The 22,613-nt window shown below is 45.2% G+C and overlaps 1 protein-coding gene and 1 non-coding gene across 2 annotated transcripts; both read right to left on the reverse strand.

The window, feature by feature from the left end:
* Positions 1 to 493: 493 nt before the first annotated feature.
* On the reverse strand, positions 494 to 3,549 carry LOC137308158 (probable G-protein coupled receptor 139). The gene is made up of 2 exons (XM_067977043.1): positions 3,477 to 3,549; positions 494 to 1,392 (listed from the first exon to the last, which is right to left on the reverse strand). Exons 1-2 carry the CDS (start codon positions 3,547 to 3,549, stop codon positions 494 to 496), a joined length of 972 nt encoding a protein of 323 aa, XP_067833144.1.
* Positions 3,550 to 22,517: 18,968 nt separating this feature from the next.
* On the reverse strand, positions 22,518 to 22,613 carry trnai-uau (transfer RNA isoleucine (anticodon UAU)). Its single transcript has 2 exons — positions 22,576 to 22,613; positions 22,518 to 22,553 (listed from the first exon to the last, which is right to left on the reverse strand). It is a non-coding gene; the product is annotated as a tRNA-Ile (tRNA).

Below are 22,613 nucleotides of genomic sequence, written 5' to 3' on the forward strand. Positions count from 1 at the left end.
TGTCCATATCTCTTCCCAGCCCTTTTGCATCCGCCTCATAGCTTACTTAACCACCCAGCTTTGGATCGTCAGCAAACATGGATACATTACACTCGATCCCTTCATCTAAGTCATTGATATATATTGTAGACAGCAGAAGCCCAAGCACCGATAATAGTAACAGTCTGCCAACCTGAAAATGACACGTTAATTCCTACTCTCTGTTTTCTGTTCGTTCACCAAATCTCGATCCATGCTAATATATTACCTCAAGCCCATGAGCCTATATCTTGTGTAACAACCTCTTCTGTGGCTTCTTACCGAATGCGTTTTGAAAATCCAAATATACTCCATCCATTGTATGTGTAATAATTCAGTGAATCCTTTCATGTCACATTGAATGTGATAATGTTCACATGTTTAATGTTTGAATGTTGTGGAACCCGTAATGTTGAAGAACCTTATTGATAACCTTTTGCGAACAGGACTGTTGGAAAGATTTCAGATCTCCATATCATTTAATGAATTTAACAATTAGAACAAAGGGAAATTTCACCGCATTCTTCAACTGCTCTCTGAATTTAGTCTGGGTCACAGCATAAATACAGGTGTTCGTGCAGCAACTCAGGAGCTGGAACATGAATCCCAATTCTTGTATAAATTCATGTAAATATACTGAATAAAAGCCCAAATAATGCATTCGGTTCCATATAGAATACACCATGAAATATCCCCATAACAGTATGAAATTCCCCGAGATAACAAACAGTAAAATAATGGATTTCCTTCTGCTCTTCATCTCTGGGTCACTTGGACTCTCCCAACCGCTGTGAACACGAAGTCTCCTGCGAGCTTTGCTGATCACTAAAATGTGTCGGACGGTTAAAGCATTGAGCAGCAGAATAAGAACAAATGGGACCCCCGGGGTTAGAATATAATGAAGGGCTTCAACAACAGCCCAAATCCGTGAAGCCATAACACTGGGTGTGACAGCACAGAACCAGGGTTCATTGCCAAGCATGTAGCCACTCGAATACATAAAGTACCAGAACGTATCCTTTAAACAGCTCAGCACAGTCACAGTTCCTAGAACCACAGCCGCCGTTTTCTCGGTGCAATACGTAATTTTCAGCTTCTGGCAACAAATGGCCACAAATCGATCAAAGGTAAAAGTGACGGTGAACCAGACAGAACAGTCTGTAGCTGCATAAAGCAGGACGGCGTGGATATTACACACGAGGATGGACCGCACGAATCGAAACTGGGACCAATAAGCAATTGGAATCTGCCTCAATATAACATCGGTGATAATGACCAGTAGATCCGCCGCTGCCATGGCCACCAGGTAGCGAGTGACACATTTGGAGAGACCGCACTTTCCCCGAGATAGGATCACAATCGTCACTAAGTTAACTAAATGAAAAAGAAGAATTAAACGCAAAAAGGAAACATTAAGTGTGAGGAACAGTGTGATTGGGTTGGCAGTTAAATGTCCAGCTGTGTTCCTCCATTCAGTGATAGAATCTGATCATTGGGGCAGTGGGAATCTCCTTCTCCTCACTCGACAGGTGATGGGGGTTTCCTCTGATCACTGGGTCAGTGAGAAGCTCCTTCTCATCACTCCACAGGTGATGGGGGTTTCCTCTGATCATTGGGTCAGTGAGAAGTTCCTTCTCCTCACTCTGCAGGTGATGGGGGTTTTCCTCTGATCATTGGGTCAGTGAGAAGCTCCTTCTCATCACTCTACAGGTGATGGGGGTTTTCCTCTGATCACTGGATCATTCAGAAACTTCTTCTCCTCACTCTACAGGTAATGGGTTTTTTCTTCTTCTATCACTGGACCGGGGGCGCTTTGTTTTGGTCAGAGTCAGCGATTAAAATAGAAATAATCATTGATTAATTCGCAAAGAAATAAATAGATGTTAAGAGTAAATAATGGAATGAAGGATAATGAACGGGAGCTTCCCTCCACCACTCTGACTGGACTGACTGATCACTGTTTCATCGATCTATAAAGACCAGAAACGTTTGGTGAGTTAGTCTAACTCAGGTCGTGCGGCTATGGCAGCAGGTTTGGCCGAAATATCCACTTCCCTTGCCCACAGATTTCGGGAAGAGGTGTCTCTGTTTGTTCTTGTGATCACTGTACAGAGGTACAAGCTGAAAGGCTCCAGTGCCTGGAGGCGAGATACGGACAGGATTGGACGCGGCTGTCATTCTCCACAGTCCGATGGTCTTCAGACTTACACTGACAGGCTCACACTAGAAAGAGGTTTTGCCGAAGTTACCAGAGGTCAGTCAAGGCTTTAGAATGTGACCGTGGGAAGAGGCAGCGCTTTCAGGAGAGGAAAGAAACTGAAACATCATAGCAATAATAATAATAATAATAATATTAAACATACTAATATAACAATAAAATTAATATTCATAACACTGGAAACAATTATTTGAACAGCTGAAATGGGCTCTTCGTCCCAACAGGCCACTGGAAGTGCACAATGGGGAAGGAGAGGAACATGAGCAGCAGAATGTGAGCAGAGTCCTCCACAGCGACAGCGATGTCAGATGTTCCATTGTGGACTGGAACATCCTTGGCTGTGATTCCCCAGAATGTACTGGAGGGGACCCAGGGGTCAGGAACCGAGCTGAGAACTTCAGGGCGGAAAGATGATTGTATCATAAGGAGTTTCACACGATTCTTAAACTGCTAATGTGGCGCCTTTCACATCTTACTGGAAACCATAAATGTTTCCACTGGACACAAGAATTATTGCAGCTCGTCAACTGGATAATATCCAACGAGGGACAGCTGGAGATTGTAGAAAGTCGGGCTCGGGCTTGCTGACAGAACCATTGGTCTGAACGAAGTGGGCTCGTGTTGTTATCTCAAAACTGTGATTAAAAATAAATCCTTTGAAAGATAACTGAATATACATTTCATTAGAACATAAATTACACTTGCAATCATCGCCCCGCCATCAATAAGCAGAGAGTTACACAGAGCGGGGGTGTGAGAGGGAAATAGCTGACTGGAAACCTAATTGACAGTGAAAAATGTCCAAACTTTCTGAGTAAACTGTGATCTGTCTGTCAGGACTGGTCTCTGCAATTCGACAGAATTTACCCTCCTGTGGAAACGAAAATAAATCAGGTGAACACATAGACCACGTGACCAGTGTTCCACCCGTGTTCAGTGCAGCCAGCAGATTGCACGCTGTCCTGTTCAAAGATTCATCAGTAACTTTGCTCGTGGTGGGGACTAAACGGACACTAAATAAAACCGGATCATACAGAGCTGATAGGGAGGACTGAGAATCTATTATTCATTCAACAGAGACCTGTGAATGGCCGACTGTGCACCAATCGCATCAAGGGATCACGGTGGATTCTCAAACACATAATAGGAATAAATGAATTATAAATAATAGCTGGATAAAATCACGAGAATAATACAGTTAACAAGTTTACAGAATAAATAGTTGGATGGAATGAGTTACCAGGAACACCAATAGCAGCGAGAATGGGATAGTAAATCATCTCTATATCCCAAAGTGCGAATAGAACCTTCATATCTGCTCCTCAATCGCGACACCTAATTTTGTTGTTAATCAATGATTCTTGTTTGTGATAGAAACAGTGCTCCAATTTATACTGTGAGGTTACATATTGAATGGAACCCTGATTCATAAGGGAGGGAATCCCTCCGCAGAGACAAGCTGGGGCCATGGAGAGCTCCATTAATCACAATCATTGAACAAACAGGTTCTGTTTGCTCATTTCAGCCCAACCTTTTTTTCTGCTTTTCTTTCTGCTGACCAAAAAACTGAAACCACCAATAACTCCTAATCTCATTTTTAGGAACTATTGGGATGGCGACTAACCGTGAAACAGAAATTTGTCCAGCACTGATGTGACGTAAGAGTCTGATATCATCTTACCATTTCAAAGAGGTTTTAATCCACGTTCTAGTGATGAAGTGTACCCACAAACAAGGGAATTTATTGATTTAAGTTACCAAGGGCGTTGTTTTTTTCACAGAGATCTCTCCTGTTTATCTCTCCTCCTCACTCTATTCACTTACAATGCGTCTGTTGATAAAGTAGAAATCAGTGTTCGGGTATTGCAGTATGAACACATAACCAGTTCGTCACACACTCCTCAGTCACTATTATAATTCTGCTGTGACAAAATGTATTAATAAATGTTTGCACCACACACTTCACATGCAGAGCAAAGCTCCACACTCTCATGTTAAGCATTTGTAAGTCAGGCATATGCTAACTGAATTTGAGTATAAGACTCGCTCGATACTGTCCCATTCTGTGCACCCAGGTCAGGGACAGAAGACATTGAGTGCGAAATAAAGCGCCCTTTTGAAAGTATGAGGCGCTGGAAACGTCCCAATATGTTTGGATACGAGGATCACTGGAAATTCTGCTGGCCTCACGAGCCCTGTTCATGGCCGATCAGGTTTTAATGTTACAGACAGGGCTTTCCGTGTGCATGTCTGTGCATGTGTGTTGGGGAGTGTGGGGGTGGAGCGTAACATGGTATGAGGGGAGGTGGGTTGGATTGTGGTGGGAGTGGTGGTGAGTGGGGATGTTGGTGGGGGTGGAGGTGTTGGTGGGAGGGAGTGATGGTGGGTGGGGTGGTTGGGGGTGATGGTGAGAGGGAGTGATGTTGGGAGGGGTGGTTTGGGGTGATGGTGGGAGTGGGTGATGGTGGGAGAGGTGGTTGGGGCTGATGGTGGGAGTGGTTGATGGTGGGATGGGTCGTTGGGGTTGAAGGTGAGAGGGGTGGTTGGGTTAATGGTGGGAGGTGGTGATTGTGGGATGGGTGGTTTGGGGTGATGGTGGGAGGGTGTGATGGTGGGAGGGGTGGTTGGGGGTGATGGTGGGAGGGTGTGATGGTGGGAGGGGTGGTTGGGGGTGATGGTGGGAGGGGGTGATGGTGGGAGGGATGGTTGGGGTTGATGGTGGGAGGGTGTGATGGTGGGAGAGGTGGATGGGGTTAATGGTGGGAGGGGGTGATGGTGGGGGTGGGGATGTTGGTGGGAGGGTGTTATAATGGGAGGGGTGGTTGGGAGTGATGGTGGAAGGGGTGATGGTGGGGGTGGCGTTTTTTGATGGGAGTGGTGGTTGGGGGTGATGGTGGGAGGGTGTGATGATGTGAGGGGTGGTTGGGGGTGATGGTGGAAGGGTGTGATGGTGGGGGTGGGGATGTTGGTGTGAGGGTGTGATAGTTGGAGGGGTGGTTGGGAGTGATGGTGGAAGGGGTGATGGTGGGGGTGACGTTTTTTGATGGGAGTGGTGGTTGGGGGTGATGCTGGGAGGGGGTGATGGTGGGAGGGATGGATGGGGTTGATGGTGGGAGGCTGTGATGGTGGGAGGGGATGTTGGTGGAGGTGGGGATGTTGGTGGGGGGGTATGATGGTTGGACGGGTGGTTGGGAGTGATGGTGGAAGCGGTGATGGTGGGGGTGGGGGTTTTTGATGGGAGTGGTGGTTGGCGGTGATGGTGGGAGGGGTGGTTGGAGGTGATGGTGGGAGGGGTGGTTGGAGGTGATGGTGTGAGCGGTGGTTGGAGGTGATGGTTGAAGGGGTGGTTGGAGGTGATGCTGTGAGGGGTGGTTGGAGGTGATGGTGTGAGTGGTGGTTGGAGGTGATGGTGGGAGCGGTGGTTGGAGGTGATGGTGTGAGGGGTGGTTGGAGGTGATGGTGTGAGGGGTGGTTGGAGGTGATGGTGTGAGGGGTGGTTGGAGGTGATGGTGTGAGGGGTGGTTGGAGGTGATGGTGTGAGGGGTGGTTGGAGGTGATGGTGTGAGGGGTGGTTGGAGGTGATGTTGTGAGGGGTGGTTGGAGGTGATGGTGTGAGGGGTGGTTGGAGGTGATGGTGTGAGGGGTGGTTGGAGGTGATGGTGTGAGGGGTGGTTGGAGGTGATGGTGTGAGGGGTGGTTGGAGGTGATGGTGTGAGGGGTGGTTGGAGGTGATGGTGGGAGCGGTGGTTGGAGGTGATGGTGGGAGGGGTGGTTGGAGGTGATGGTGTGAGGGGTGGTTGGAGGTGATGGTGTGAGGGGTGGTTGGAGGTGATGGTGTGAGGGGTGGTTGGAGGTGATGGTGTGAGGTGTGGTTGGAGGTGATGGTGTGAGGGGTGGTTGGAGGTGATGGTGTGAGGGGTGGTTGGAGGTGATGGTGTGAGCGGTGGTGGGAGGTGATGGTGGGAGGGGTGGTTGGAGGTGATGGTGTGAGGGGTGGTTGGGGGTGATGGTGTGAGGGGTGGTTGGAGGTGATGGTGTGAGGGGTGGTTGGAGGTGATGGTGTGAGGGGTGGTTGGAGGTGATGGTGTGAGGGGTGGTTGGAGGTGATGGTGTGAGCGGTGGTGGGAGGTGATGGTGTGAGGGGTGGTTGGAGGTGATGGTGTGAGGGGTGGTTGGAGGTGATAGTGTGAGGGGTGGTTGGAGGTGATGGTGTGAGGGGTGGTTGCAGGTGATGGTGTGAGGGGTGGTTGGAGGTGATGGTGTGAGCGGTGGTTGGAGGTGATGGTGGGAGGGGTGGTTGGAGGTGATGGTGTGAGGGGTGGTTGGAGGTGATAGTGTGAGCGGTGGTTGGAGGTGATGGTGGGAGGGGTGGTTGGAGGTGATGGTGTGAGGGGTGGTTGGAGGTGATGGTGTGAGGGGTGGTTGGAGGTGATGGTGTGAGGGGTGGTTGGAGGTGATGGTGTGAGGGGTGGTTGGAGGTGATGGTGGGAGGGGTGGTTGGAGGTGATGGTGTGAGGGGTGGTTGGAGGTGATGGTGTGAGGGGTGGTTGGAGGTGATGGTGTGAGGGGTGGTTGGAGGTGATGGTGTGAGGGGTGGTTGGAGGTGATGGTGTGAGGGGTGGTTGGAGGTGATGGTGTGAGGGGTGGTTGGAGGTGATGGTGTGAGGGGTGGTTGGAGGTGATGGTGTGAGGGGTGGTTGGGGGTGATGGTGTGAGGGGTGGTTGGAGGTGATGGTGTGAGGGGTGGTTGGAGGTGATGGTGTGAGGGGTGGTTGGAGGTGATGGTGTGAGGGGTGGTTGGAGGTGATGGTGTGAGGGTTGGTTCGAGGTGATGGTGTGAGGGTTGGTTGGAGGTGATGGTGTGAGGGGTGGTTGGAGGTGATGGTGTGAGGGGTGGTTGGAGGTGATGGTGGGAGGATTTGATTGGTGTGATGGTTGTTCGGGTTGTTGATAGGTTGAGTTGGTGATGGTGTCGGTAGCTGGGTTGTGTTAAATTCTCCATTTATCCTCCTTTCGGTGATTGCTGACTTTATCCAGAGCAATTAGCCCGCCTTGCGGCAAGATTTGAACACAAAGAACAGACGTGAAAAGGTGAAAAGTCACGCACAATAAACGGGAACACCTGCCCATATCCTGGATTAGATTCCAATCTGTCTTTCAGGGTACAAAGCCCAGAATCTAACACACTTTAACATCGACTCGCTCTCTGGGCTGCACTGAACCCAGGGCCAATGGTGAAAGGGAATTCTCAAACATTACTTTGTTTGTAATTATTTTGAAACAGCCATGAAACTCACTTTTTAAAAATATGTTCTGATGATGCGACTATATTTTAAAAGATGTTTTGAATAGTTAAAGGCTCACACTTGCATTGGACCCTCAATTATAAGACCTTTGGGAAATGGGATCTGGCGTTGTGATTCGCTCTTTAAACAGGGTCACTGTGCTAATGGTGAGAATCTCTTCAAACAGGTTCATGATGCTGATTATGAGACTCTCTATAAACAGGGTCATGGTGTTGATGGTGAGACACGTTCTTTAAAGAGGGTCATGATTCTGGTGGTGAGACTCTCTCTTCAAATATAATCATGATGCTGATGGTGAAACTCTATCTTTCAACAGGGTCGTGATGGCGATGGTGAGAATCTATTTTAACCGGGTCATGATGTTGATGGTGAGACTCTCCCTTTCAACAGGGTCATGATTCTGGTGGTGAGATTCTCTATTTAAATATGGTCATGATATTGATGGTGTGGCTCGCTCTTTGAAGCGGGCCATGTTGCTCATGGTGAGACTCTCTATAAACAGGGTCGTGATGTTGCTGGTGAGACTCTCTCCTTAAAAAGGGCCATGATGCAAATGGTGAGAATCGCTCTTTAAACAGGGCCATGATGCTAATGGTGAGACTCTCTCTTTAAACAAGGCCATGATGCTAATGGTGAGACTCTCTATAAGCAGAGTCATGTTCTTGATGGTGAGACTCTGTACAAATAGGGTCATGATGCTGATGGTGGGACTCTCTCTTTAAACATGGTCTTAATGTTAATGGTGTGACTCGCTCTTTAAACCTGGTCACGGTGCTAATGGTGAGATTCTCTTTAAACAGGATTATGATGCTGATGTTGATACTCTCTCTTTAAGCAGGTTCATGAGACTGATGGTGAGACTCTCTCTTTATACCTGGCCATGATGTTGATGGTGAGGCACGCTCTTTAAACAAGGTTTTGATGCAGATAGTGAAACTCTCTCTTTGAACAGTGTCGTGATGCTGATGGTGAGAATCTCGAGAAACAGGGTCATGATGTTGCTGTTGAGACTGTCTTTCAACAGGGTCATGATGCTGATGGTGAGACTCTCTCTTTAAACGGGGTCATGATACTGGTGGTGAGACTCTCTCCTTATAGCTGGCCATGATGTTGATGGTGAGAAACGCTCTGTAAACAGGGACATTATGCTGATGGTGAGAATCTCTCTTTAAACAGGGTCATGATGTTGCTGTTGAGACTGTCTTTCAACAGGGTCATGATGCTGATGATGAGACTCTCTCTTTAAACAGGGTCATGATACTGGTGGTGAGACTCTCTCCTTATAGCTGGCCATGATGTTGATGGTGAGAAACGCTCTGTAAACAGGGACATTATGCTGATGGTGAGACTCTCTATAAACAATGTCATGATGCTGATGGTGAGATTCTCTTCCATCAAGGTCATGATGTAGATGGTGAGGCTCTCTATAAACAGTGTCATGTGCTGATGGGGAGACACGTTCTTTAAACAGGGTCATGACTCTGGTGGTGAGAATCTCTCTCATTACATCTGGCCATGATGCTGACGGTGAGACTCGCTCTTTAAAATGGGTCACGGTGCAAATGGTGAGAATCTCTCTTTATGCCTGACCATGATGTTGATCGTGACACACGTTCTTTAAACAGGGCAATGATGCTGATGTTGAGACACTCTCTTTAAACAGGGTCATGATGTTGCTGCTGAGACTCTCTCTTAAAACACGGCCATGATTCCAATGGTGAGATTCTTTCTTTAATCAGGGTCATGATTCTGGTGGTGAGATTTTCTCTTTAAATAGGGTCATGATTCTGATGTTGAGACTCTCTCTTTAAGCAAAGCCATGATGTTGCTGCTGAGACTCTCTTTTTAAAAAGGGTCGTGATGCTGATGGTGAGAATCTCTCCTTAAATGTTGTCATGTTTCTGGTGGTGAGTCTCTCTCTTCAAACATGGTCATGATTCTGGTGATGAGATTCTCACTTCAAACAGAGTCATGATGCTCATGGTGATACTCTCTATAAAGCGGTTCACGTGCTGATGGTGAGACTGTCTTTAAACAGGGTCATGGTGCTGATGGTGAGACTCTCTATAAACAGGGTCATGATGCTGATGGTGAGACTCTCTATAAACAGGGTCATGATGCTTACGGTGAGACTGTCTATAAACAGGGTCATGATAGTGATGGTGAGACTCTCCATAAACAGGGACATGATGCAGATGGTGAGACTCTCTATAAACAGGGTCATGATGCTTACGGTGAGACTCTCTATAAACAGGGACATGATGCTGATGCTGAAACGCTCTTTATACATGGCCATGATGCTGATGGTGAGACTCTCTATAAACAGGGCCATGATGCTGATGGCGAGACACTCTTTAAACAGGGTCATGATGCTGATGGTGAGACTCTCTCTTTAAACCGGGTCAAGATGCTGATGGTGAGACTCTCTTTAAACCGGGTCACGATGTTGATGGTGAGACTCTCTTTAAACCGGGTCATGATGCTGATGGTGAGACTCTCTTTAAACCGGGTCATGATTCTGATGTTGAGACTCTCTCTCTAAGCAAAACCATGATGTTTCTGCTGAGACTCTCTCTTTAAAAAGGGTCGTGATGCTGATGGTGAGACTCTCTCCTTAAATATGGTCATGTTTCTGGTGGTGAGACTCTCTCCTGAAACATGGTCATGATTCTGGTGGTGAGATTCTCACTTTCAATAGAGTCATGATGCTCATGGTGAAACTCTCTATAAAGAGGTTCATGTGCTGATGGTGAGACTGTCTTTAAACAGGGTCATGATGCTAATGGTCAGACTCTCTATAAACAGGGCCATGATGCTGATGGTGATACTTTCTATAAACAGGGTTACGATGTTGATGGTGATACTCTCTTTAAACAGGGTTATTATGTTGATTTTGAGACTCTTTTTAAACAGGGTCATGATGCTGATGGTGATAATCTCCATAAACAGCGTCAGATTGCTGATGATGAGACACCCTCTTGAAACAGGTTCACGATGTTGATGGTTCGACTCTCTTTAAACAAGGTCATGATGCGAATGGTGAGACTCGCTCTTTAAAGGGGTTCACGGTGCTAATGGTGAGACTCGCTCTTTTTTCCCTGGCCATGATGTTGATGATGAGACACCCTCTTTAAACAGGGCCCTGATGCTGATGGTGAGACACTCCCTTTAAACAGGGTCCTGATGTAAATGGTGGGACTCTCGATAAACAGGGCCATGATGCTAATGGTGAGACTCTCGAGAAACAGGATCCTGATGCTGATGGTGAAACTCTCTATAAACAGGGTCATGATGCTGATGGTGAGACTCTCTCTTTATAGCTGGGCATGATGTTGATGGTGAGAAACGCTCTTTAAACAGTGTTAGGATGCTGATGGCGAGACTATCTTTAAACAGGACTAAGATGCTAATGGTGCGACACTCTCTTTAAACAGGGTAATAATGCTGATGGTAAGATTTTCTCTTTTAACAGAGCTACGATGCTTATTGTGAACATAGCAACATCGGAACATAGGTACAGGAGAAGGCCATTCAGCCCCTCAAGCCCGCTCCGCTATTTGATAAAATCATGGATGATCTGTGATCCAACTCCATATACCTGCCTTTGGCCCATATCCTTTAATGCCGTTGGTTGGCAAAAAGCTATCTATCTCAAATTTCAAATTAGCAATTGAGCTAGCACCAATTGCCGTTTGCAGAAGAGAATTCCAAACTTCTACCACCCTTTTTGTGTAGAAGTGTTTCCTAATCTCACTCCTGAAAGGTCTGGCTCTAATTAGTAGACGATGCCCCCTTGTCCTAGAATCGCCTAACACCGGAAATAATTTGTCTCTCTCCACCATTTCTGTTCCCCTTCATATCTTATAAACTTCGATCAGATCAACCCTTATCTTTCCAAACTCGAGAGAATACAACCCCAATGTGTGTAATCTCTCCTCGTAACTTAACCCTTGAATTCAGGCGATCATTCCAGTAAAGCAACGCTGCACTCCCTCCAAGGCCAATATGTCTTCCCAAGGGGCGGTGCCCAGAACTGCTCACAGTACTCCAGGTTCGATCGAAACAAGGTTTTGGATAGGTGCAGCAGAACTTCTGCACCCTTGTATTTTAGTCCTCTCGATATTAAGGCCAGCATTCCACTCGCCTTATTGATTATTTTCTGCACCTGTTCATGACACTTCAATGATATATGTACCTGAACCCCTAAGTCCCTTCGGACATCCACTGTTTTTAACTTTTTTACCATTCAGAAAGTACCTGTCCTATCCTATTTTGGTCTAAAGTGGATGACCTCACATTTGCCGACATTGAATTCCATTTGCCACAGTTTTGCCCATTCACCTAATCTATCAATATCCCTTTGTAATTTTATGTTTTCATCTACACTGCTTTCAATGCCACCAATCTTTGTGTCATCAGCAAACTTAGATATAAGACTTTCGATGCCTTCATCTAAGTCGTTAATAAATATTGTGAATAATTGAGGCCCCAAGACAGATCCCTGCGGGACTCCACGAGTCACATCCTGCCAATGTGAGCAACTACCCATTATCCCGACTCTCTGTCGCCTTTCGCTCGGCCAACTTCCTAACCAAGCCCGTACTTTTCCCTCGATTCCATCGGCTTCTATCTGAGCTAACAGTCTCTTACGTGGGACTTTATCAAATGACGTCTGGAAGTCCATATAAATAACATCCATTGACATTCCCCTGTCCACGACTTCAGTCACCTCTTCAAAAAAAAACAATCAAGTATGTCAGGCACGACCTACCTTTCACAAATCCATGCTGGCTCTCCCTGATTAACTGAAAATTCTCGAGGTGTTCAGTCACCCTATCCTTAATTATAGACTCAAGAAATTTCCCCAAAACAGATGTTAGGCTAACTGATCTATAATTCGTTGGTTTCCCTCTCTCTCCTTTCTTAAAAGGCGGAGTAACAGATGCAATTTTCGAATCTGCGGAGACGTTTCCTGAAACTAGTGAACTTTGAAAGATTATATTTGGGGCATCTGCAATGTGCTCACTTTAAAACCCTGGGATGAAAATCATCTCGTCCTCGGGATTTGTCACTCTTTTATGTTATTATTTTTTACATTACTGTAGTTTTACTTGTGTTAATTGTATTGATTCAATATTAGTTTTCTTGGGATTTCTGGCATCTATTTTTCAACTGTAAATACTGACGCAAAGTAATTATTCAACATTTCCGCCGTTTCCCCATTGTCAATGACAATATCCACCACGTTCAGTTTTTAGGTGGCCAACACTGCTCCTGACCATCCTCTTTTGCCTAATGTAACTATAAACGTTCTTCGTATTGGTTTTGATATCCCTTGCAAGTATATTTTCATACGCCCTTGTTGCACCTCTTACTATCTGTTTTGTGACCCTTTGTTGAACTTTATATCTTTCCCATTCGCCAGGATCTGTACCATTTTTTGCTTTTTTATGTCCTTTCCTTATGTCTTATACTGTCCCTTTCCTCTTCAGTTGTCCATGGCTGTTTTTTTGGCAAGTGCAGTTCTTGCCCCTCAGAGGTAGAAACCGGTTCTGTATCACATTAAATGTTTCTTAAAACATTTCCCACTGATCGTCAGTCGTTTTACCCATTAACAGATTTGCCCAGTTCACTGTGGACAGTCTCTGTCTCATCCCATTGAAGTCTGCCTCACCCAGTCTAGAATCTTAGCAGCTGATTCATTTATTTCTCTTTCAAACACAACTTGAACTCGATCATGTTATGATCGCTATTGGATCGATGTTCAAGCACAGTTAAGCTGTTAACTAAATCTGGTTCATTCGTCATTATTAAATCCAGGATGGTTTGCCCCCTTGTTGCCTCTCGGACATACTGCTGTAGAAAACTATCCTGGACACAATCAAGAAATTCACTACCTTTCTGATAGTTGCTTGTCTGCTTTTACCATTAAGACCACTATGCCTTTGTTACACGCATTTCTGATCTCTGGATTTATACAATCTAGCACTTCAGAGCTACTGCCAGCAGTCGTATCGACAACTCGCACCATAGCCTGAGATCATTTCCTATTTCTCAATTCAACCCATAAGGTCCCTATTTGGTGCTTACCTCTCGTTATATCATCCTTTATCATTGAAGTGATTTCATCTCTGATTAATAAGGATACTCCTAAACCTCTTCCATTTTCCCTGTCTCTCCAGTAAAACTTACAACCCGTTACATTTAGTTCCCAATCCTGACCATTCATAGGAACATAGGAACAGGAGTAGGCCATTCAGCCCCTCGTGCCTGCTCCACCATTTGATAAGATCATGGCTGATCTGTGATCTAACTCCATATACCTGCCTTTGGCCCATATGCCTTAATAACTTTGGTTGCCAAAAAACTATCGATCTCAGATTTAAATTTAGCAATTGAGCGAGTATCAATTGCCGTTTGCAGAAGGGAGTCCAAACTTCTACAACCCTTTGTGTGTAGAAATGTTTTCTAATCTCGCTCCTGAAAGGTCTGCCTCTGATTTTTAGACTGTGCCCCCTACTCCTAAAATCCCCAACCAGCGGGAATAGTTTCTCTCTATCCACCCTATCTGTACCCTTAATATCTTATAAACTTCGATCAGATCACCACTTAACCTTCGAAACTCTAGAGAATACAACCCCAATTTGTGTAATCTCTCCTCGTAACTTAACCCTTGAAGTCCGGGTATCATTCTAGTAAACCTACGCTGTACTCCCTCCAAGGCCAATATGTCCTTCCGAAGGTGCGGTGGCCAGAACTGATCACAATACTCCAGGTGCGGTTTAACCAGGGTTTTGTATAGCTGCAGCATAACTTCTGCCCCCTTGTACTCTAGTCCTCTAGATATAAAGGCAAACATTCAATTTGCCTTCTTGATTATTTTCTGCACCTGTTCATGACACTTCAATGATCTATGTTCCTGAACCCCGAACTCCCTTTGGACATCCACTGTTTTTAACTTTTAACATTTATAAAGTAGCCTGTTCTATCCTTTTTTGATCCAAAGTGGATAACCTCACATTTGTCTACATTGAATTCCATTTGCCACAATTTTGCCCATTCACCTAATCTATCAATATCGCTTTGTAATTTTATGTTTTCTTCTATACTGCTTACAATGCCACCAATCTTTGTGTCATCGGCAAACTTCGATATGAGACTTTCTATGCCTTCATCTAAGTCGTTAATAAATATTGTGAATAATTGAGGCCACAGGACAGATCCCTGCGGGACTCCACTAGTTATATCCTGCCAATGTGAGTACCTTCCCATTATCCCCACTCTCTGTCTCCTTTCGCTCAGCCAACTTCCTAACCAATCCGTACTTTCCCCTCGATTCCATGGGCTTGTATCTTATCTAACAGTCTCTTATGTGGGACCGTATCAAATGCCTTCTGGAAGTCCATATAAATAACATCCACTGACATTCCCCTGACCACTACTTTCGTCACCTCCTGCAGCCATGTCTCCGTAATAGCTATCATATCATATCATACCTCCAATTTGAATTTGTACCTGTAGTTCATTTAATTTATTCCTTCTACTCCGTGTATTTGTATATCGAACTCTTAGTTGGGCCACACACCCCAGCCTGACCTTTAGCTATGATGCTGGATTAATCGCTTTACACCTTCTAGTTTTTACTTTATCTGTAGTGCCAAAAGTACATTTTCTTTCTGCTGCTCTACGCTTTTCCCTTTCACTTGTTCTTGAACAACCATTTGTACTGATTGTGTTGTAAATTTCTCTTGATCCTCCTCTCCCTTGTTGCTTTCAACTTTACTCTATTATGATTCCCCGCTCAAGTTCCCATCTCCCTGCCACTCCAGTTAAAACCCTCGCCAACAGCAGTAGCAATACCCTGCGAGGATATGAGCCCCGGATCTGTTGAAAAGCAATCTATCCGGCTTGTACAGGTCCCACCTTCCCAAGAATCGGTCTCAATTCCTCAGGGATTTAAATTCCTCCCTCCTGCACCAACCCTGCAGCCACGCATTCATCTGGCCCATTCTCCCACTCCGATACACACGAGCACGTGTCACTGGGAGTAATCCTGAGATAATTACCCGTGAGGTCCTGCTTTTTTAACTTATTTCCTATTTCCTTATATTGCGCTTGCAAGACCTGGTTCCTCTTTTTACCTATGTCGTAGGTACCGATATGTACCACTTTCTCTTTATACCTGTCCGTGATGTTGATGGAGAGATACGCTCATTAAGCAGGGTCATGATGTTGATGGTGAAACACGCTCTTGAAACAGTCCATGATGCTAATAGTGAGACTCAATCTGAACAGGGCGATGAGGCAGATAGTGAGACTCTCTATAAACACTGCCATGATGTTGATGGTGAGACACTCTTTAAAAAGGGTCGTGATGTTCATGGTGAGGCTCCTTTTAAACAGTGTCATAATGAAGATGGAGAGAATCTCTCTTTAAACATGGTCATGATGCTTTTTAAAGTGGGCAATGATGCTAATGGTCAGACTTTAAAAAAAATAGGGTCATGATGCTGATGGTGAGATTCTCTTTTAACAGTGTCATGATGCTGATGATGAGACAATACCTGTAAACAGGGTAATGATGCCATTACAGACCTCATTACATCCTTGGTCCAAACATGGACAAAAGAGCTGAATTCCAGATGTGAGGTGAGAGTCACTGCCCTTGACATCAAGGCAGCAGTTGACCGAGTGTGGGACCAAGGAGCCCTAGTAAAATTGAGGTCAATGGGAATCAGGGGGAAAACTCTCCAGTGGCTGGAGTCATACCAAGCACAAAGGAAGATGGTAGTGGTTGTTGGAGGCCAATCATCTCAGCCCCAGGACATTGCTGCAGGAGTTCCTCAGGGCAGTGTCCTCGGCCCAACCATCTTTAGTTGCTTCATCAATGACTTTCCCTCCATCACAAGGTCAGAAATTGGGATGTTCGCTGATGATTGCACAGTTTTCAGTTCCATTCGCAACCCCTCAAATAATGAAGCAGTCCGAGCTAGCATGCAGCAAGACCTGGACAACATCCAGGCTTCGGCTCATAAGTGGCAAGTAACATTCGCGCCAGATAAGTGCCAGGCAATGACCATCTCCAACAAGAGAGAGTCTAACCACCTCCGCTTGACATTCAACGGCATTACCATCGCCGAATCCCCCACCATCAACATCCTGGGGATCACCATTGACCGGAAACTTAACTGGACCAGCCTTATAAATATTATGGCTGCGAGAGCAGGTCAGAGTTTGGGTATTCTGCGGCGAGTGACTCACCTCCTGACTCCCCAAAGCCTTTCCACCATCTACAAGGCACAAGTCAGGAGTGTGATGGAATACTTTCCACTTGCTTGGATGAGTGCAGCTCCAACAACACTCAAGAAGCTCTACACCATCCAAGACAAAGCAGCCCGCTTGATCGGCACCCCATCCACAACCCTAAACATTCACTCCCATCACCACCGGCGCACTGTGGCTGCAGTGTGTACCATCCACAGGATGCACTGCAGCAACTCGCCAAGGCTTCTTCGACAGCACCTCCCAAACCCGCGACCTCTACCACCTAGAAGGACAAGAGCAGCAGGCACATGGGAACAACACCACCTGCACGTTCCCCATCAAGTCACATACCATCCCGACTTGGAAATATATCTTCATTCCTTCATCGTCACTGGGTCAAAATCCTGGTACTCCCTTCCGAACAACACTGTGGGAGAACCGTCACCACACGGACTGCAGCGGTTCAAGACGGCGGCTCACCACCACCTTCTCATGGGCAATTAGGGATGGGCAATAAATGCTGGCCTCACCAGCGACGCCCACATCTCATCAATGAATAAAAAAAAAATCCCTTCATACCTTTGGTTGCCAAAAATCTATCTGTCTCAGATTTAAATTTAGCAATTCAGCTAATATCAATTGCCGTTTGCGGAAGAGAGTTCCAAACTCTTACTACCCTTTTGTGTAGAATGTTTTTCTAATCTCGCTCCTGAAAGGTCTGCCTCTGATTTTTACACTGTGTCCCCTACTCGTAAAATCCCCAGCCAGCTGAAATAGTTTCTCTCTATCCACCCTATCTGTTCCCATTAAAATCTTATAAAGTTCGATCAGACCACCACTCAACCTTCGAAACTCCAGAGAATACAACCCCAATTTGTGTAATCTCTCCTCGTAAATTGATCCTTGAAGTCCGGGTATCATTCCAGTAAACCTACGCTGCACTCCCTCCAAGGCCAATATGTCCTTCTGAAGGTCCGGTGCCCAGAACTGCTCACAGCACTCCTGGTGCGGTCTAACCAGGGTTTTGTATAGCTGCAGCATAACTTCTGCCCCCTTGTACTCCAGTCCTCGAGATATAAAGGCCAGAATTCCATTTGCCTTCTTGATTATTTTCTGCACCTGTTCATGACACTTCAATGATCTCTGTCCCTCAACCTCGAAGTCCCTTTGGACAGCCACTGTTTTTAACTTTTTACCATTTAGAAAATACCCTGCCCGCAATATAATGGGAAGAGCGGACTTCAAATATCACCCTCTGAGTCTGAAGAACAAAATCTGCGCACAATATAATGGGAAGAGCGGACTTCAAATATCACCCTCTGAGTCTGAATAACAAACTCTGCCCACAATATAATGGGAAGAGGGGACATCAAATATCACACTCTGCACAAACACAAGATTGCAGGGTGTGAGAAAGACAAATCAACGGTCTTCTGATCACTCGCTAAATAACACATTTATCTGGGGAAGAACAGAAATAAAACTAATTTCTTGGCATTATCTATATTTAACATTATAGTTGCGGCTTTAATTTTGAAAACCGCCCTTCGCTGAGCTGTGAGTGCGACAGAAAACTCTGTAGTTCAAGTAAACGATCAGTTAACACAGTTGGTGTCGGGAACACATGAAAAAGAAACAAAATAGAATCATAGAAATGATAGAAATTTACCGCACAAAAGGAGGCCATTCGGCCCATCGTGTCTGTGCCGGCCGAAATAAGGGCTGTCCAGCCTTATCACACTTTCCAGCATTTGGTTTCTCGCCTTATAAGTTAAGGCAGTTCAAGTGGATATCCACGTAATTTTTAAACGTGATGAGGGTTTCTGCCTCTTCCAACCTTCCAGGCAGTGATTCCAGATCCCCACCACCCACTGAAAAACATTCTACTCTCCCCTATAATCCTTCTACCAAGTCATTCTTCAAAATCATCCACCTTCTTCAAAATCATGACGGGTCCAGACAGAGCAGATTGAGAGAAGCTGTTCCCATTGGCGGAAGGGTCAAGGACCAGAGGAGATAGGTTCAAGGTGATTGGCAAAAGAACCAATGGTGACATGAGGAAAATCTTTTTTGCACAGAGAGTGGTTCGGATCTGGAATGCACTGCCCGAGGGAGTGGGGGAGGCAGATTCAATCATGGCCTTCAAAAGGGAACTGGATACGTACTTGAAGGGAAAGAATTTGCAGGGTGACGGGGATAGGGCGGAGGAGTGAGACGAGCTTGATTGCTCTTGAATAGAACTGGCGGAGACTCGATGGGCCGAATGGCCTCCTTCCGTGCTGTTACCTTTCTGTGATTCTATGAATATAAGTGGATGGAGCTTGCACGACTGAAACTGTGCTGTGTTGTCTCTGAACATCAAACTCACCGAGTCCCTTAACTGCTGTATGTTGGAGAGCTCAGACCACCAATGTGGAGACCATTGTTTTTTCCAGCTGTTATTCACATCTTCTCTTTCAGTAATTTTCCCGGTAGCTGAGAATGAAGTGAGCTGAAATGAGCAGGTCCAACGAGTTGGTTTGGAGCACAGGCCAATGACTGATCGCAGCTTGTTACTCAGTCAGTCAGCTCCGTTACAGCCGCTCCTGTCAGTAACAATTGAAGAGAAACTGTAAATCTGAAACAAAAATAGATAATTTACAATAATTTATATCATCCCACACTTCTCTGTTTCACAGTTTGTCAAACCCAAAACAGCCTCTGTCTGAGAATTGAATGGTTATCGGGGCCGTCACTTAATATCGGAACTCGTTGATTTTTCGGGGCTGATGCTGGTTTATTTCTTTCAGTGAGTGACCCATTTTACACCAAGTGAAGGTCCAATTCTCAGATCAGAGTCTGGGACACTCTGCTATGTCCAGTCTCCGTTTTGCGAAATTCTAAACCCCTCTGGTCCGGTCATTTCTTGGGAATGAGTCCGAAGCAGTCGGGCCACTCGTTTTTAATATCTGTGTCCTCACTGCTAAATAATAAGATTGCGGGTTTCCTTATCAATAATTGTAAATTATTATACTGACTGTTGAGAATCCAATGGAATTGAGCCCCAGATAATCAGTCTGTGCATCTCCTCATAATTGTTGGTGTTTCTCTACAAGTAATAAAAGCAACCGTCTGGTGAAGTAACTCATTGCACAAATATTCCCCGCAATTAATTCCTCGTTTGTTTAATGCAAGGCGAGTGTAGCTCGAATATTATTTTGACGACTATAATTATTTCCCGAATTTCTTTCCACATTGTGCTCCATTTTTTTAGGATGATTTGTGAATGATATTTACCAAATGAGCATTTCCTGCTCAGTGGTGATTTATATTTACCTCCAGCAAAAGCTGATTTCTCCTGACATATTACTCCTGCTCCTAACTACAACAACAAGCTTGGTGTGAAATATATGAACGAAAGTGTTTAATAAAATGGAATAGGGAGAATTTAGATATTTACAAAAGTTTGCCCAACATCAGATCGTCCCCAGATTCACAAGAACAGAGTGAAAGAAGAGGTAAAATGTATTGGGCTCTGTGGCGCAACGCACAGCACATTTGACTTTTAGTTCAAGAGAATAACGACATTTGAAAGGTTCTGGGCTTGAGTTCTCTCAGAGTTATATTTCAGATCACGACTCTATAATAATGATGCTGTGTTCCACTAGAGTTATATTTCAGATCAGGCCTCCATAATAATGATGCTGTGTTCCCCCAGAGTTATATTTCAGATCAGGGCTCCATAATAATGATGCTGTGTTCCCCCAGAGTTATATATCAGATCAGGGCTCCATAATAATGATGCTGTGTTCCACTAGAGTTATATTTCAGATCAGGCCTCCATAATAATGATGCTTTGTTCCCCCACAGTTAGATTTCAGATCAGGCCTCCATAATAATGATGCTGTGTTCCCCCAGAGTTATATTTCAGATCAGGGCTCCATAATAATGATGCTGTGTTCCACTAGAGTTATATTTCAGATCAGGCCTCCATAGTAATGATGCTGTGTTCCCCCACAGTTAGATTTCAGATCAGGCCTCCATAATAATGATGCTGTGTTCCCCCAGAGTTATATTTCAGATCAGGCCTCCATAATAATGATGCTGTGTTCCCCCACAGTTAGATTTCAGATCAGGCCTCCATAATAATGATGCTGTGTTCCCCCAGATATGTATTTCAGATCAGGGCTCCATAACAATGATGCTGTGTTCCCCAGGAGTTATATTTCAGGTCAGGGCTCCATAATAATGATGTAGTGTTCCCCAGGAGTTATATATCAGATCAGGGCTCCATAATCATGATGCTGTGTTCCCCCAGAGTTATATTTCAGATCAGGGCTCCATAATAATGATGCTGTGTTCCCCCAGAGTTATATTTCAGATCATGGCCCCATAATAATGATGCTGTGTTCCCCCAGATTTATATTTCAGATCATGGCTCCATAATAATGATGCTGTGTTCCCACAGATTTATATTTCAGATGAGGGCTCCATAATAATGACGCTGTGGGTGAAACAAAAATCCAAGCTGATGTCCATGAAAGGCAACTGCCGCCCCGACACTTCCTGTTATGCGAGTGGCGCCGGTCCACCCCGACTTTCTCAATCCTGAATTCCCTTTGATCTGGATTGACCAACCGCTCTCAATGATGACGTTTTAGGCCTGCACTGTTCTGGTCTCCATATTACGGAAACGGATATAGAAGCACTGGAGAACGAAAATAAAATATTCACGAGGATCATAACAATTCTAAGAGGTTATAACTATCAGGAAAGACTGAACAGTGTGGGACATTTCACTCTAGAAGAGAGAAGACTAAGAGGTGACCTGGTCGAGGTCTTTACAATTATGTCGTGGTTTGATAGGTGGGGATAGAGAAGATGTTTCAACTTACGGGGAGCCGAAATTTTCGGGTGATCAGTAGAAAATAGTCACTATTACCTTCAATAAGGAATTCAGGAGAAACATCTTTACTCAGAAAGTAGTGAGAATGTGGAACTTACTGCTACATGGAGTAGTTGAGGAGAACATCTTAGAAATATGTAAGGGGACGCTAGATAAGTACACGAGAGAGAAAGGAACAGAAAGATATGCTGATAGCTTTAGATGAGATGGAGTTGGAGGAATATTGTGTGGAGCATAAACACCAGCAGAGACCAGTTGGGGCGAATGGCCCGTTTCTGTAAATTCTATCTCGAATCTGTGTATTGTTTTATCGCAGGGTTACACTGTCGTATTGTGTAGTGTTTTGTTTTAAACACAGGTTCTGGATCTGAGACAATATAGTACACAGGCGAAAGTAAAAGGTACTACTTTATTGTAACACTTATAACATACAAGTATTGTAACAGACAAACAATCAATCACAAGCTCACGTGCGTCTGCCCGTCGGGGACCCCTGAAGTCGACGGCTGGTAATTGAGCCTGTGGTTCTCCAAGGCACCGTATGCACTCGCAGTCCTCGGTGAAGTCCTCAGAGTCTGGAAAGTCCCCGATAGTTATACTGGGGCATGAACAAGTGCATTTGTGGCGGACGGCCAGTTCAAACAGCTGGTGGCATGAGGCGTCTTGCGCGTTGTAAACACATTTAGCTGCTGACACTTGTGATATGTCATAGAGTTCACCCTTATGTTCCAGTGCCCACATGAGAACACGAAGAAGGAGATGCTTCAGGGAACAGACCAGCTGTCCCTTGAACTCCGGTGGAAATGTTAGAAGCAAAAGGTTAAACTGCTCCAGGTGAGGCTCGAACTCACAACCTCGGCATTTCTTGAGCCTGAATACTGTTATATAAGTACCGCGCGCTAACCGATTGCGCCACTGAAGC

This window comes from Heptranchias perlo, unplaced genomic scaffold, assembly GCF_035084215.1.
Source record: "Heptranchias perlo isolate sHepPer1 unplaced genomic scaffold, sHepPer1.hap1 HAP1_SCAFFOLD_122, whole genome shotgun sequence".
Classification (NCBI taxonomy): domain Eukaryota; kingdom Metazoa; phylum Chordata; class Chondrichthyes; order Hexanchiformes; family Hexanchidae; genus Heptranchias; species Heptranchias perlo.